Source organism: Trichosurus vulpecula, chromosome 4 (assembly GCF_011100635.1).
Source record: "Trichosurus vulpecula isolate mTriVul1 chromosome 4, mTriVul1.pri, whole genome shotgun sequence".
In the NCBI taxonomy this organism is placed as follows: Eukaryota; Metazoa; Chordata; class Mammalia; order Diprotodontia; family Phalangeridae; genus Trichosurus; species Trichosurus vulpecula.
The window spans coordinates 106,333,835-106,349,532 of NC_050576.1; the positions used below are offsets into that span (position 1 = coordinate 106,333,835).

General features: G+C 45.4%; 1 protein-coding gene across 1 annotated transcript in view; it reads left to right on the forward strand.

Moving 5' to 3' along the window:
• The window catches only part of NFASC (neurofascin), a 104,793-nt gene that overhangs the window by 3,306 nt on the left and 85,789 nt on the right, over nt 1-15,698 (forward strand). The window contains exons 2-5 of the mRNA XM_036753636.1: nt 6,282-6,387; nt 9,865-10,061; nt 10,698-10,820; nt 12,695-12,865. Of these exons, the coding sequence (XP_036609531.1) occupies nt 6,282-6,387; nt 9,865-10,061; nt 10,698-10,820; nt 12,695-12,865 (597 nt within the window). The remainder of the gene's footprint in view (nt 1-6,281; nt 6,388-9,864; nt 10,062-10,697; nt 10,821-12,694; nt 12,866-15,698) is intronic.

The following is a 15,698-nucleotide window of genomic DNA, read 5'->3' on the forward strand; positions in this document are numbered from 1 at the left end:
ACGGGCAGTCTCCATAGTAGCACCTTTAGGACAAAGAACTCCAGACTCCTCCTTGGGGATCTCCATTAGACCTGAATCATAAGGCTGAAGGCACTTTCAAGGTCACTTAGGCATGGAGTTCTTAATCTAAGGGGTGAAGATTCCTGGTGCTCCAAGAACTTGGATGGAGAAAAAAGAGACATCTTGATTTTTTACTAACTTTTGATTTCCTTTGGAATCCTATGTATTTTATTTTATGCATTTAAAAACGTTATTCCGAAAAGGCATCAGTGCCATGAACTGGGGCCCAGAAAGGTTTTGAATGGCTTGTCCAAGGTCAAATAAATTAATGGCAGGGTCATGGCTAGAACTAGGGTTTCCTTACATCTGGTACAATCTCATTCTATTTTACTTCACTTTGTCTAAAATATGATAAGGAGGCTTGGGTAAGGAGGCAGGGATGATAGATGCCCCTTTCTACCCCACCCCTCACCATTTTACATAAAGAACAATAAAGGCCCAGAGAAAATAAATGGGTCCCATAACAAATGAGTGAAGGGTCAGGATGAGCAGCATGGTTTTGTGGCTCTCTGTCCAGTGTCGTTCATCTCCTTAGATTGTCCTGCCTCCTACTAGTTTTACTTCATCTCTCTTGATATCTGTCAGAGTCTTTGGAAAAGTGAGGCCTCTTACCATGCCATCTTACTATCTGACCTGGAGACTGACCTAGCCGACTCTGTGCCCCACTGGACAGAACCAGGGCAAACCACAGGCACTAAATATGGGCAGTCTCAAATGCTCAGTGTACATCACTTGCAGTCCTATGGAGAGACCCCGGCCCATCAGCCATAGAGATACCTCTACACAAAGAAAATTGGCAGCTGCGAAACCTCCATGCAAGACAACAGAAACATGATCCCCTTAGATAAGACCAAAAGCCATTCTGGGAAGGCCCCTCCACCTCCTTCTTCTTGTCCTCCTGGACCTGTCACAGCAGATGTCATCCCATGGTTAGCTGAGTCCATCCATCAGACACTCCGTGTGCCTGACACACAATATAATGTGCTTGGGATCCAGTGTCAATCTTCACTTTTGATCTCTGCTGGCCTACGGGAGCCCTGGAGTGACTTGGCCCCAAGGAACCCGAGAGGCTGCCCCCAGCAGTCCCACTTACTTGATCGACAGGCAGTATTTTTCCTGTGCCTTGATGGTGGAACTGCTTTTGCCCCTTGTCTGACCCAAGGACCCAGAGTTTTCCATGAGACAGGCCCACTGTCACGGAGCCCAGGGCCACCACACAAATCCCCCATTGATGCATGCAGTCTTCTGCTACTGCTGCTGCATTGGCCCACTGAGTCAGCCCCCCACCCCCTACTCTCTTTACTCCCTCACCAACCTCAAGCGGAACAGTGTGACCTTTGCAGAAAGCAAAGAATGGGCTCACCAGCCAGTGTGGGTTTGCCAAGAAGCGAGTCCGCTGGCATCTTTCCCCTGTTTCCTCCCCCTACTCCCTCCAGAGACTAAGCATTCTTCTCCTAGGTACCCACAGAGAAGGCGATCCAAGCAGGAGACTCACTTTGTGCCCTAACCCCCAGCCTGATCTTCAGAAAGAAGCCCCCACCGGGCAGCAGCCGAAAGTGGTGTCGACATCAGAGCTGACTCCTAACTCAGGAAAAGAAAGGGGGCACTTGAATAAAATAAATCAGACACAGGCCTCCCTTGCATCTGTCCCCGCCCCCGCTCCTCCCCCTGCCACAGAGCCCAGTTGGAGGACTTTTCCTCCCCTTTGGGAACCCCAAGGGCAAATACATTCTCCTCTTGACACAGCCATAAAGGAAGTCCAGTGGCAGGAGAGAGGGGCAGGTGGTATGGTCCTAAATGACACATAGGAAGGAGCCTGGCTGTCCAGAATGTGTGAATTTATTTACAATCCTCCTCCTCTGGTCCAGCAGACCTTTTCCATAGTAGATTAAGTGTAGGTTTTTCTTTGGAGTCCGTTCAGCCCTGGTAATAAATTCCTTGATTACACTTCAATGGCTCCAGATGTCATTCCCCTGTAGAGCAAGAGGCTTCTTAATAAGCCCCCAGCCAGCTGTTCATACCCCTAGCCCTGGATGTCTTGATATTCTCTGCTGCCCCATGGATGATTTTGTAGTTAGTATAACCAGAATAGCAGTAATAGTGCTTTCAGGCCTCCCATCCATCCATCCCCCTTCCTCGGGTCCCCTGCACATCACAGGGGAAGAGAGGGGCTTGATTGGCTTCAGAAGAGGCAGCAGGACGGAATAAAAAGATCACTGGACGATTGCACTTTAATTAGCTCTGTGACCTTGGAGAAGCCCATTCAAGTCTCTGAGCCTTGGCTTCTTTAATTATAAGAAAACGAGGTTGAATTAAATGATTTCTAATTTCCGACTCTAGCCTCTTATGAATATATAAAATAAAAGCTTGGCACTTAGTAGCTCCTTCTTAGAGAAAATGTAGAAGAGAGGGGGCAACATGGGGCTCCCAGGCCTTGAAACTGCTCCTCCTTGCGATGCCTTCGGCAAAGGAAGGCTTGTGTTTTATCTAGAGGCCAGAATCCCTGGGCAGGGAATAAGTGCAGAGTAGTGGAAAGAAAATTAATTTGGAGACCTAAGCTTGAGTGAGTCCTGCCTCGATCATGTTATCAGTTATTAGTCATGTGACATTAGACACCTTATACCAAACCTATGAGGTAAGTGCTATTATCACCCCCATTTTACAGATGAAGAAACTGAGGTTGAGAGTGGTTTGATTAGTTGCCCATGGTCACCCAGCTGGTAAGTCTTCTGCAGCAAGATTTGAACTTGGGTCCAGCACTCTAAAGTCCCTTCTGGCTCTAAAATCCTATGATTTAAGTTCAGTTCTCCCATTTATACAGATAAGGCAGCTTGGTGGTACAATTCATAAGCATGCCACAGCGACACACAGCTGTGTGACCATGGGCCAGTAACTTAACCATTCTCATCCTCAGTTTCCCCAGCTGTAAATTAGGAATAATAGCAGCACGTCTGTCTCTCAAGGGGTTGTTATAATGTGCTCTGCAGACCTCAAAGTGCCATTTAAATGCTAGCTGCTAAGAGATCTGATTCGGATCTAACCCCTCTTTCTAAGGTTTCTGTCTGGAAGTTGAGCTTGTTCCCACTCTTAAATAATTACAGAAATGTTAAGAGCCAGGAAGGATACTGTCCCTTCTGGAGTAAATCAGATAGAGAAGGGGGAAGTTGGTGGCCTGGGTAATCATCAGAAGGTCTGAGTTTCTATCTCAGCCCTAATTCTCTAGGAAATATTGCCATTTTCCCTCACCCTCTTATACCTAGTTCTATTAGGCTTTTGACCTTTCCCAGAATTCCTCTGGTCTGTACTCTAGCATCAAGTCTGAAGGCTTTGTGGATTCCCCCTGAAAGGACCTCTTTGGATCATTCATTCAATAATGGTGCAATCTTGCTCTCTCCCAAGAGTCTTTCTTTTACCTCTACCTCTCTCCCTCCAGGACCAGCCCTAGGCAAAATGTAGAAACTGGCAAAGTCTCGTTTCTGTAACCCATCAATTTCACCCTCTCTGGCCTATTTTATGGGAAAATTCATGTTTAAAAAATCTTATGTGGTTGTACTTCTTACCTTTTAAATTTCTAGCAGTATATGGCATAACAAACTCTCCGCCATTTTTCACTACTCTGCCCCTCCATCTTCACTCTCCTTACAAACTCATAAAATCTTAGAGTCTATTTAGAGGTTATCTAGCCAATCCTCCCACCCCAGGAACCTCCTCAACCGCATGGGGAGAAGCTCTATGATGGAGTACAAAGACTGGGTTGAGTGGCATCTCTTCCTTGTGGGTGGTCCCTTCCATCTCTCACATTCTTTGATTCTATGAAAATCCTTCGTAACTAGCTTGTAGCCCCTGTGTGAATACTTCCAGAAACCATTCCATTTTCAAGTAATTCTCATTATTAGAAACTTCTTTCTTTTGTCACTTCCAGTTTGGCCTTATGTTAATTATCCTGGGTATCTCCTCCTTCTTCCCTCCTTCCATGACTTCATGCTTCTCTTTCTATCTTTTTTTTGTCCTGACTCCTCCATCCCACGTTTTCTGACTTCTTAATAATTTCCCTTCAAATCAAGCCAGAACCCAGCCAGACAGCAGAAATACCATGACAGCTGTCCCATACATTCCAACAGCCTTCTAACTCCCACCATAAGCCTTCTTTAAAAAAATTAAAACCTTAGCATACTATCACAACTTTTAAAAATGTGTCAAAAATAAATAAGAATATTATACTACATTCACCTGTAGGGATAGCAGAAGCGATAAATATAAGCTTATCACTTACCCCAGATTGCTGACTATTTCCAACATCCCAGACAATCAAGCAAACAACATTTCCAAATCAGTGTGCTGACACAAAACTATACCCAAAAGTGTTCAGGAACTGGGACCCCTCCCTTATTTTACATAGGATCAGTTTTGTTTCATTTCTTGGTACTTTCCAACCAGAAATAAAGTATCTCTACATGTATTCATTATAACAAAATTTCACTACACTAACGCAGTTCACCTGGTCTTTAGAGGTTGTTTATGACGGCTGGTGGGAGGAGGAAAGAGAGTTCTGGGTATGGGAGAGAGAAAAGAGAAGGTGTGGGAGAGCAGGTGGACCACTGAGATCCTGGTCCTTGAGACCTCAGTCTTTTCATGGTCTCTCACCTTCAACCTGGTACCACCAACCTTCCTATGACATTGCTTAGCTTCTACCCTCTCTTACACCATGGTGTCATCCGTTCTCTGGTCAATTGATAAAATCTTTGGTGTTTGGGTGTCTAGTTTAGGTTCCAGCTGTCTAAGGGATTTTGTTCTCTTTATCATCCAAGCTTCATTGCAAATGTCCACTCTTCCTCCAACACCAAAGAACTGTCTACAGCTCTCCCTACCCCTAATTATGTGATGTGGGCAATTGGCCTGAATTGTAGCACAGTGTATCAAGCCTCTCTTCCCTATATATCCTCCCTGGTTCCCCGACTGAGCCTTGTGACGGGAAAAGGGACAGCCCTTTCCTGTCCTTCTATCCCCACCCCTGTCCCTGCATGCTGGGGGTTGAGTAGAAATGTGAGACATTGTGATAACCATTGTTCTTCTTTTCTCCCCTCCCCCCTACAATGCTAACCCATCGGAACTAACAGCAAACATTCAAAATGAGCGTAAGTCCCACCCTTGGTCTTCTGGGCCTGGTCAATGCTTGGTGCCTGCTGGGGGTGGGGGGAAGGAGGGCCCACCTTCTTGGGCAAGTGGCCTCTGGAACCCTTTGAGCATCCTGCCCCCTAAAAATACCATATGCTAGAAGCTCCCATGAGTTGTGTCTACTTTCAGGGTTGGGAGGGCATGCCTCCCCTAGGTTAGAGTCACTTGGCCAAGGTTCCTGCAGGGGTTGTGGTGGTGGTGGTGATGGGGGAAATATAGACCTCACTTCAGGGGAAAGCAAAGACACTGTGGACAGTCACAAGTGGACCAGTTTCTTCCCAGGATAGGAGGGAAAAGGAAGAATATGATACAACCACCCTGTTGTAAGGAAGGAAAGCAAACAAGAAAAGCAGAAAAAAATTGGGATTTGAGTGAAGGCCCAAGTTGGTGTCTCCGGGTTGTGTGGTACAGAGATCACAAAGTAGTATGTGGGAGCTCCAGCATCCAGGGGCCCAGAGAAAGGGTAACTAGCTTCACAGAAAGACTGAGTATCCCCTCAGGAAGTTCTCTGAGACAAGCAGTTACCACTTGGTAACTATCTGAGAAAGACAGTGTAATACAGTGTCTTAACTCTAGAGTCAAAGGACCTGGGTTCAAATCCTGCCCGTCACTATCAGCATGGCTTTGGGTAAATCACAGTCCCTCATCAGTAAATTGAGGGTGTTGGACTCAATGACCTCCAAGGTCACTTCCAACTCCAAATTCATGATGGAATTCTATGATCCAGAATTGGCTTCCACCTGCCCTCTGAATGGAGGGTTCAGTGTCAGTGTTGCCTATTCAGTTGGCAAAGATGTGAGAGGCCTTGCTCCTTCTTAGAAGGGTGTCTGCTAGGTCCTTGTGTTCCCCGTCCTCAAGTTCCTATCTGCGAAGCTAAAACTCTGGAGTGCATCATCAGACACTCCCGATACACACACACAAGCGCCAGTTCCTCTCTCAGTTCCTAAAGCTCCCAAATCCCCTCTATTTCAGCTGCCCCACCCTAGACAAGTAGTTCAAGATCCCACCACCACAGCCCATTCTTTCTCCTATGTGTATTATTGCAGTATCTCAACCCCCAACCATCACCAAGCAGTCAGTGAAAAATTACATCGTGGACCCTCGGGATAACATCCTCATTGAGTGTGAAGCGAAGGGGAACCCTACCCCCAGGTAAGTTCATTGGCAGGTAAAATCTGAGGGGCTGAAGGTAGGGGGAGTGGGCAGAAGGGACTGTGAGAGGGGGATGTTCTGAATGACCTCCATCATTTGTGGGATGGCCATCCTACCTAGGTGAGAGATAGAGAATGCTAGCACTAGAAGGAGGTTTTAGAGATCATTTATTTAATCCAAGTCTTTCATTTTTTTGATGAGGGAATGGAGTCTTAAAGAGGTTAAATCATGTTTCTGTAGTCACACGGGTAGCAGGTTTCATCTTAGAACACAGGGTTCCCAACTTACAGAACACATTTCTTTCTGTTCTGTCAGAGCACATTTCTTTCTGTTGTGTATTTGGCATCCAAAGGACCTGAATTTGAGTTCCAGCCCTGCCCCTCACTAGCTGGACGACCTTGCATGAGGCCCACCATGTCTCTGGGTTTCCTCATCTAAAAATGGCTTGTACTACCTCAGGCGGGGAGTTGTGAGGATCACATGAAACCTGGAAAGCTTTGTAAACCTTGAAACCCTGTGTAAATATTAACTATATTATTATTATTAAGAATACTCTATTACCTTCCATTTGTAGTTTTCATTTAATTGGCAAGTGGTTCTTCTTCACATATAAATGAAGCCCCTTATGTAACTCATTTCTTTCTGCTCTGGTCTCATCAAAGCAATTGTAAGTAATTGTAATGCAAGTCTAGAATTCAGAAGCCCAAGACTGAAGACATATTTGTAAGGAAGAATGAGTAAGAGAAGAAGAAGGCCAAGGATATATCTTTGGGGAATGTCAATGCTAAGGAGTCAAGAGAAGAATAAGGAGGCAGTGACATAGAAAGTCAAGTCAATAAGCATTTATTAAGTACCTCCTCTGTGCAGCCATTAAGTGTCTACTGTATACAATAATATATAGAGTGCTACATAATAATATAATAAGTGCTGAGGACACAAAGAAAGGCAAAAAAAAAAGAACCCAGGTTTTTTTCTCAAGTACCTCACAGCACAATGGGAGAGACAACATGCAAATAACTAAATACAAACAAGCTACATGTAGAATCAATTGGAGATATTCACAGAAGGAAGGCACTAGACACTCGAATTAAGGGGCTCAGGAAAGGCTTCTCGAAGAAGATGGGTTTTAAGCTGGCACTTGAAGGAAGCCAGGGAAGCCAGGAGGGAGAGAGTCCCAGGCATAGGGGACAGCCAGGGAAAATGCATCCAGTCAGGAGATGATAGAGTAATTTATTTTGAGAACAGCAAGGTCAGTGTCCCTGAATCATAGAGTATGTGGAGGAGGATAAGGTGTAAGAAGACTGAAAAGGTAGGAGGGGGCCAGGTAATGAAAGAATTTAAAAGTCAAACAAGAAGAGAGTATCAAGGAGAAGAGAGTGATCGATGGAGATTGAGAAAAGGCTATTAGATCTGGCAATTAGGAGAGCACAGGAAACTTTGATGAGAGCCGTTTTAATTGATTTGAAGTTGAAAGCCTGAAAGAAGAGAATTCGAGGAAAGGAAGTGGAAGCAGCAGTTGCAGAAGGCCTTCTCAAGGAGTTTAGCCATGAAAGGGAAAGAAGAGATAAGATCGTAGCTAACAAGGATAGACGGGTCAAGAAAGGGTTTTGAGGATGGGGAGACACAGGCATGTTTGTAGGCAATAGGGAAGCAGCCAATAGACAGGGAGAGATTGATGATGGGTAAGAGAGTGGGGGTGATAGAGGGGGCAGTCTGCTGGAGCAGACAGAAAGGAATGGGATCATTGGTACATGGAGAGGAGCTGGCCTTGGTAAGGAGAAGGGCCACCTCTTCATGTGAGCAAAGGGCCTCTGTTGTGAGATGAGGACCTGGGGAGAAGAGAGAGCTCTCAGCAAATGGCCTCAGTTTTTTTTCAGTGAAATATGAGACGAGGTTCTCAGCCGAGGCCGAGGGTAGGTGGATGGGTGGGAGAGTCATGGGAAGGGTGTGAGGAAGGGTGAAAGGTTTAGAAAACCTACCGTAGTGAGTGGTTAGAGTGGTGTGAAAGGCTTGCCCTGATGTAGTGTCAGCCAAGTTGAGATTATGTAATATAAATTTATAGTGGACCTAGTCAGCTTGGTCTCGTGATTTTCTGTAGCTTCATTTAGCACCGTATAAGTAGGAAACATTGAGAGGTAGGAGATCATAGGATCATAGATGAAGATATAGAAGGAACCTTAGAAGTTACGAGAAGTTACCTAGAAGTTACCTAGTCCAACCCTCCAGATGAGGAAAATGAAGCTCAGAGAAGTCATGCCCAAGATCAAAGAGCTCCAAGTCTAATAGGAGAAACAACTTGCCAACAGCTTATATACAAATAAAATATATACAGGATAAATTCAAGATAGTAAGATAGTAAGTAGCAGGATTTGAACACAAGACTTTTGACTCTAAATCTAGGGGAATGTGGTATATCTGGAGTTAAGGAAAGAAGTATCAAGTATGATGGAATGGTAAAAAGTACCCAAACTATTAATAGATTAATGCCGATCTAGAGGGAAATCTCCATTGGTGAATTCTACCCTGTCTTGTCCAACATATTTTTGGCAACTAAAATCAACCAATAAATAAACATTTATTAAGTGCCTACTATGTACGAGACTCTGTACTAGGTGCTGGGGATACAAAAAGAGGCAGAAGACAGTCCCTGCCCTTAAGGAGCTTACAATCATAGCTATGAGGAAGAGGAAGAGGATAAGCCCAGAGTTCTTGTTTTGCCTCTGTCTAGCTGTGTGACCTCAGACAAATTACTTAGTTTCTCTTGGCCTCTTCTTTAAGTTGAACTAGGTGGTCTCTGAGGCCCCTTCCAATTCTGACAGTCTGTGATTCTTTGGTTCATTCAAGGTCAGAATGCCATTTGACAGGACAAACATGGGGCTTGCTGAATGTCTGAAAGATTTGGGTACTGTTTCTCCAATAACCTGGAGCAAAGAGGAATTAATTCTCCTGGGGAAGGAGGAAGGGCTCCAGCAATAATACTGGCGACCTTGTTTCTGGCATTTTTGTGCCTTTAGATGCCCCGAATTCAAGGCCAGTGGCCATATGTCTCATTGCCTCTCTGATGCAGGGATTCTTAACCTTTTTGGTGACATAGATCCCTTTGGCAATCTGGCAAAATCTATGGACCCCTTCTCAGAACGGTGGTTTATCCATTCCTAATTCATATGGATGATGGATAATACCAATGTGGAATATGAATAATTAATCATTCATAATTAATTGTCACCCATATTAACAATTAATTTTGTTAAAGGTTAGTGAAACTAAAGATGTAAATGTTCTCCCCAACCACGTTCATGGTTAACATGATGGTTCCCTGCTCTAGAGAGAGTAGATTGAGTAGCTTTGGGGTTCAAAGGACTGACATTAGATTAGGAACACCAAGGATGGTGAAGAGATGCCCGGTGTTCTCAGTCGGAGCCTTGGTTCCCTCCCTGTTCTTCTGCCACTGTCTCCCTCTCCCCATCACCCCCACAGTTTCCAGTGGACAAGAAATAGCCGGTTCTTCAACGTGGCCAAGGATCCCCGGGTGTCAATGTTTCGGCGGTCAGGAACACTGGTGATTGACTTCCGGAGTGGTGGGCGACCTGAAGAGTATGAGGGAGAATACCAGTGCTTTGCCCGAAACAAATTTGGGACGGCCCTGTCTAACAGAATCTTCCTGCAGGTGTCAAGTGAGTTGCTTGGGGGTAGCATCTAGCAGAGATGAGGTGGGGGTTATGTGGGCTTCTGGGTAGCTATGGTTCCTTGGGAAAACCATGGAGCTTTAATTTTGGGATGGTCATTCTGTCCAAGAAAAAAAGATTCCACCTTTTATTTAGCTTTCCTAACTAATTATACAGGTGAATTTCTTAGCATTACTGAGGTCATCCCACTCATTCCCCTGCCTCCAGGCAGAAGACCCTCACCTTCTATCTATGTACCAGTGTGTGTGTGTGTGTGTGTGTGTGTGTGTGTGTGTGTGTGTGTAAGATTGGGGGGACGCGGTGCTAAAAGGAGGTAAAAGAAGTTTCAGGAGTCAAACTAGAACATTTTAATACCCTTGTCTGATTATTTGACACTGGGTTCAAAATGGAGAATGGATAAGAGGTGGGGAACTCCAGAAGGGTATGAGTCAGCTCAGAGTTAAGACCAGTTTCACTCTTGCCCTATCTCAATTGCTGCATCCTGCCCTCATTGCCCACCCCCACTCTACCCTTCTCGTGCCTCCCCTATTCCCCTGCCTCATTGCCCCTCACCTCTTCTTTTAACCTTTTCTCTCTCCCCTGCTCCCATCCTGTTCTCATCAACCACCTTCTGTTCCCCCACAGAGTCACCCTTGTGGCCCAAGGAAAACCTGGATCCTGTAGTGGTTCAAGAAGGAGCCCCCCTGACCCTCCAGTGCAACCCCCCTCCTGGGCTGCCATCTCCTGTCATCTTCTGGATGAGCAGCTGTAAGTCTCATTGGGAGGGGAAGAGGAAGAAGAAGGAGGGGAGGTGGTTTGGGGTGAGTCAGGAGGACCCAAGCCACACCCATGATTCTCCAGATGAGAAGACTCTCTCATAGGAAACAGAGGCCAATGAATGGGACAGCAGGAGGCAGGTTAATACCAGGTCACCACATTCAGTGTATGGCAAGGCATTCAATGCTTGGCTTGGCCATGCCTTCACATACAGTGGTAGAGGTAGAGGTATTCATTCTTTCTATGGAGGAATTGGGGGGGGGGTGGTGTTGAGAGCAAAAGGATGTGGAATTGTCATTCTAGAAGCTATTTATGCCTTAGCTATTGCCTTGCTATGGGACTGAATGACTTATTTAACCCCTTACTTCCTCCTCCTCACCAAAGTGAGTATAATAAGACACAGAGATGTTGAGTCTTAAAGAGAGAATGGGAAAATATCCTTATTTGAAGACCTGCTTATACAAAAATGAGGAAGGGGCACAAATTTTCCAGGAGTGAAGATGCATTGAGCCACCTTCCCTCTCTCTTCTGGTTCTCTTATGACCATGACATTAGCTGAGCTTGGAGGCAAAGTCTGTGGCTATGAACCAGCATTATTCTCAGTGTAAAATTAACAGACCTAAGTAGGGATCACACTTCACTACCGTGGCGTAATTAGCAGCATAGGCGGTGCAAAAGATAGACAGTTGGACTTGAACACAAGACTTGAGTTCTAATCCTGACTCAGACACTAGTTGTGTGACCCTGGGCAAGTCACAACTTCCCTTGGCCTCAGTTTACTCATCTACAAAATGGAAATAATCCTAGCACCTACCTCACAGAGTAATTGTGAGGTTCAGATGAGATAACCTCTGTGAAGGGCTTTGCAAACCTTAAAGCACCAACTAAATTCTAGCTATTATTTTTATTATTTTTAATTGAGAATGAAATACTTGGAAAGAGGTGCTAGAAAATTAGGAGAAGAATGTCCATTTCATGCAGCCTTACAAATATATTCTTACCAAGAGCATGGTTTTCTGAATCTTAATTTCTACTGGAAGACACATCACTTGTAATGGAGGGAAGACAGAGGGATTGGGAAGGGGGAGTAATATACATTTTCATTTATTCCTTTGATAAACATGGAAATGAAATTAGCATTCTTTAGTCAGTCATGTTAAATCATTTGTTACTCAGATGGATAGCTCTTGACCAGTCTTGGGATTTAAACATGTGGAGTTCCAGGTGTGGAGTCAAGAACACTCACCTTTCTGAGTTCAAATCAGGCTTCAGACACTAGTTGTGTGACCTTGGGCAAGTCACTTAACCCCCGTTTGCCTCAGTTTCCTCATATAGAAAATGAACTGGAAAATGAAATGGCAAACCATGGGGTCACAAAGAGTCAGACACAACTGAAATGACTCAACAACAACAAAAGTCAACAAAATATTGCCTATATTTAGTCTGAGAGCCTGGGTTTCAATCCTGGGGGGTTGTTTTTTTTAGGGGCAAGGCAGGGCAATTGGAGTTAAGTGACTTGCCCAAGGTCACACAGCTAGTAAATGTGTCACGTGTCTGAGGCTGGATTTGAACTCAGGTCCTCCTGACTCCAGGGCCAGTGCTCTACTCACTGAGCCACCTAGCTACCCCTCAATCTTGGTTTTAACCTGTGTAACCTCTCTGAGCCAGTTTTCCCTTGCTCTAGAATATGAGGGGTTTGGACTAGATGACCTCTAAGTCCTTTCCAGTTCTGAAATCCTGTAATCAATTCAGTTCAACCCCTTACACGAACAGTGATCTTCTGAGCCCCTGGCTCCGTTGCTGTCTATGTCGGATAGAGAGAAGCTGGGTTAAGGACCTTCTAACCATGTGCTTCCTTATTTTAGCTATGGAGCCTATTAACCAGGACAAGCGTGTCTCCCAAGGCCAGAATGGGGATCTGTACTTCTCTAACGTGATGCTGCAGGATGCCAAGACTGACTACAGCTGTAATGCCCGCTTCCACTTTACCCACACCATCCAGCAGAAGAATCCATTCACGCTCAAGGTTCTCACCAGTAAGTGTGGACCAAGGCCTGGAATAGAGACTTGAGTAGGTAGAAGTTGAGTAGGTAGAAGAGGAAGGGATAGGACTCCAGTCAGGCTGGAGCTCCCTAGCCCCCATGGTTCTTTCTAATGGGTCTTTCTAGGGGCTTCCCATAGTTGTTCCTAGAACTGCTTTATCTGCATATCCTAAGACCCAAAACTGAAGTTGACCTTTAACCTTTTCCTAAGTTGTCACCTGGCAGCACCACCACATGCTTGATGTCTAGCCATAAATTGGACTAGCCAATTTTTAATGATCTCTCCTCAAAAGTCCTTTTGTATATGGCTTTGGAACACATCATCATTCTCCCCATTACTACCACCACCATTACGGTTTTTCCTTTCCAATTCTATTTGGCTAATATAAAACACTGCATTCCCTGAGCCCACACTGTCTGAGGGCAGGCAGTCTAGAGAAGTGCTGAGTGGCAAGGAAAAGTTGGGTTGGTATTAAACCTTTGCCACAATGGATCTTCAAAGGCTTGTTTCTTTCACTTGCCCACCCAAGATTGGATTTCCTGAGCTCCTTTGCTTGGGAGAGTCCCCGAAATCCTTAAGCTGCATGACTCACTGCTTCTGATCAGGAATATTCTATTCTGTGTCTGAACAGTGACTAGAAGGGAGCCTGGGGGAGGCAGAGAAGGAGGCAGGGGTGACTTATACGGGTTTATAGAAGAGTGATGCTGATTCTCCTTGCTTCCTGAAGTCACCACGGTTGCTTGAGGGGCTGCCAAGATCAGGGTGGGGGTGGGGTGAGAGACTGTCTACTAAGCCACTTCCCCAATTAGACTTGGAGGACCCACAATCTGAGGCTGTTGGGTTTTTTTCTTTATTTCTTTGTTGCCTGGAAACACTACCACCAGCAACAAAAGTGTACTAGGGGATCTCTGCCCTTAGTGAGAACCCAGAACTGTTGGCTTCCTAGCTCTTAGCTCATCTGTCTCCTCCTGCCCCTCCTGCCACCTACTCTGTTCCTAGCCTTCCGCTTCCAGGCTCTGCTTCCCTATCTCCTCTTTATGCTGCCCTTAATCTTCTCTTCCCCCTCTTCTTTCTCTCTGTCTTCCCCTCCAGTGTCTACTACTCTGTCCCACTTCCTGATGTCTTCTGCCTCCTTCCCTCTCTTTTTCTCTGTCTTCTCTTTTTGTCCTTGCTCTTGACACCATATGATGCTGTTTTAGGCAATCCTTAATCAATCACTCCGTTCTGAGAGGCATGCCACTCTGTACTGTGTGCCAGCAGGGAAGGCTAGGTGGGTAGTAGTAGCATTGGAAGGTTTCAAGTTCAATTTTAATGGGGACTTGTTAAAACAGCCAGAGCACACTGAGGAGCTGCTCTCGAGCTGGAGGGTCCTTGTAGTGGTCATGATCTAAGAATAGCTGCAGGAATTCATTCCCCATTCCCTACACGCCCATCCCTCTCATTTCCTCCTCTTTTTGCCAAGTCCAGGAAGAAACCTATCCCCAGAGAAGAAATCTAGGTTGTCTAAAATGCCTCCACAGCCCATGCCAGGACAAGCCCCTGCCAATTGGCACATTGAAGGAGGATAATGCAATATGGCTCAGACATGTGAGTGGCCCCAGTGAGGCAGGGCTTGGCCTGGAAGCCATGGGACCATGTAGGTAGATGTAGGATGAGTCACTATGGTCTACTGCACTCCTCAACCTATTAGAATGATGGAGGACAGCAGCCTTGTTTTGAGCACATGAGAAGAAAGTGCATGATGAACTATATGTATTCAATAATAATATCAAATAATTCTTTTTCTTTTTTTATTTTTTTGAGGGGGGAGGCAAGGCAACTGGGGTAAAGTGACTTGCCCAAGGTGACACAGCTACTAAGTGTGTCAAGTGTCTGAGGCCACTGCGCCACCCAGCTGCCCCAAATTCTTTCTCTTTTGACTTTTAAAACTTTCTTTACCTTTCCCCCAAAATGTTCCAGAGATAGTGGGAAGAGGCCCTCCTGCCTAGAAGGAGGGATATGGGGGGATAACCTCAGTGGTGCTAAGAAAGACCCCTGCATTTCAAGTTCAGAAGACAAGAGAAGGAGTGGAGAAGAGTGTAGACTACGACCAGAAATGGGTGATTTAGCTATTCCTCAGTGGAGCTTAGCTGCTAAAAAAGAACCTCTCTTTAGAACCAGAACATAGAAAGGAGATGCCCCTGTCCCACATAAGAGGGCATCCCTATTCCCTCCCTGCCACTTTGAGTGTGAGAGACTTCCAGCTTCCTGGAGTGCTCTTAGGGACAGGTTTGGCTGGGAAGTAGCTTTGGCCATCACAGGCAGCCCAGCACTGGGTGCCATTATCCATTCCAGAGCATCACCATTGTGCCTTCTTTGGACTTGAAGGCTAAGAAATTTTGAAGGCACAGAATTTTTCTCAGACCTTTGAAACAAAGGCCGAGAGGTGGGGATTGGTCAGATAGAAAGGAAGAACTCAAAGGGACCATTTCAACCCACTGGCTCAGAGATTGATATTTGTAGAGAGAATATCTCATCTCAGCCAATATTTGGTTACCTGAAGCTTGAGAAAGGAGAAAGGGCATAGCTAATCCAAACACAATTTTTATTTGACTTTGGAATGCAGGAGGGCTAGAGGGAACCAATTTCTCAGAGATGCATACGCATTTGTTCTTGGCCCAGTCCTCATTCAGCCTTAGATCCTTCCAAGGACATGCTGCTGTCTAGCTTTCTAGCAAGGACACTCTCAGACACTTCTGGTTTCTTGTGTGTGTTTCAGGGATTGTATGTTATGTGCTGAGCAATGGGTGCTGAGCTGTGTTCTCTTTAAGAACTTTTGATGGAGTC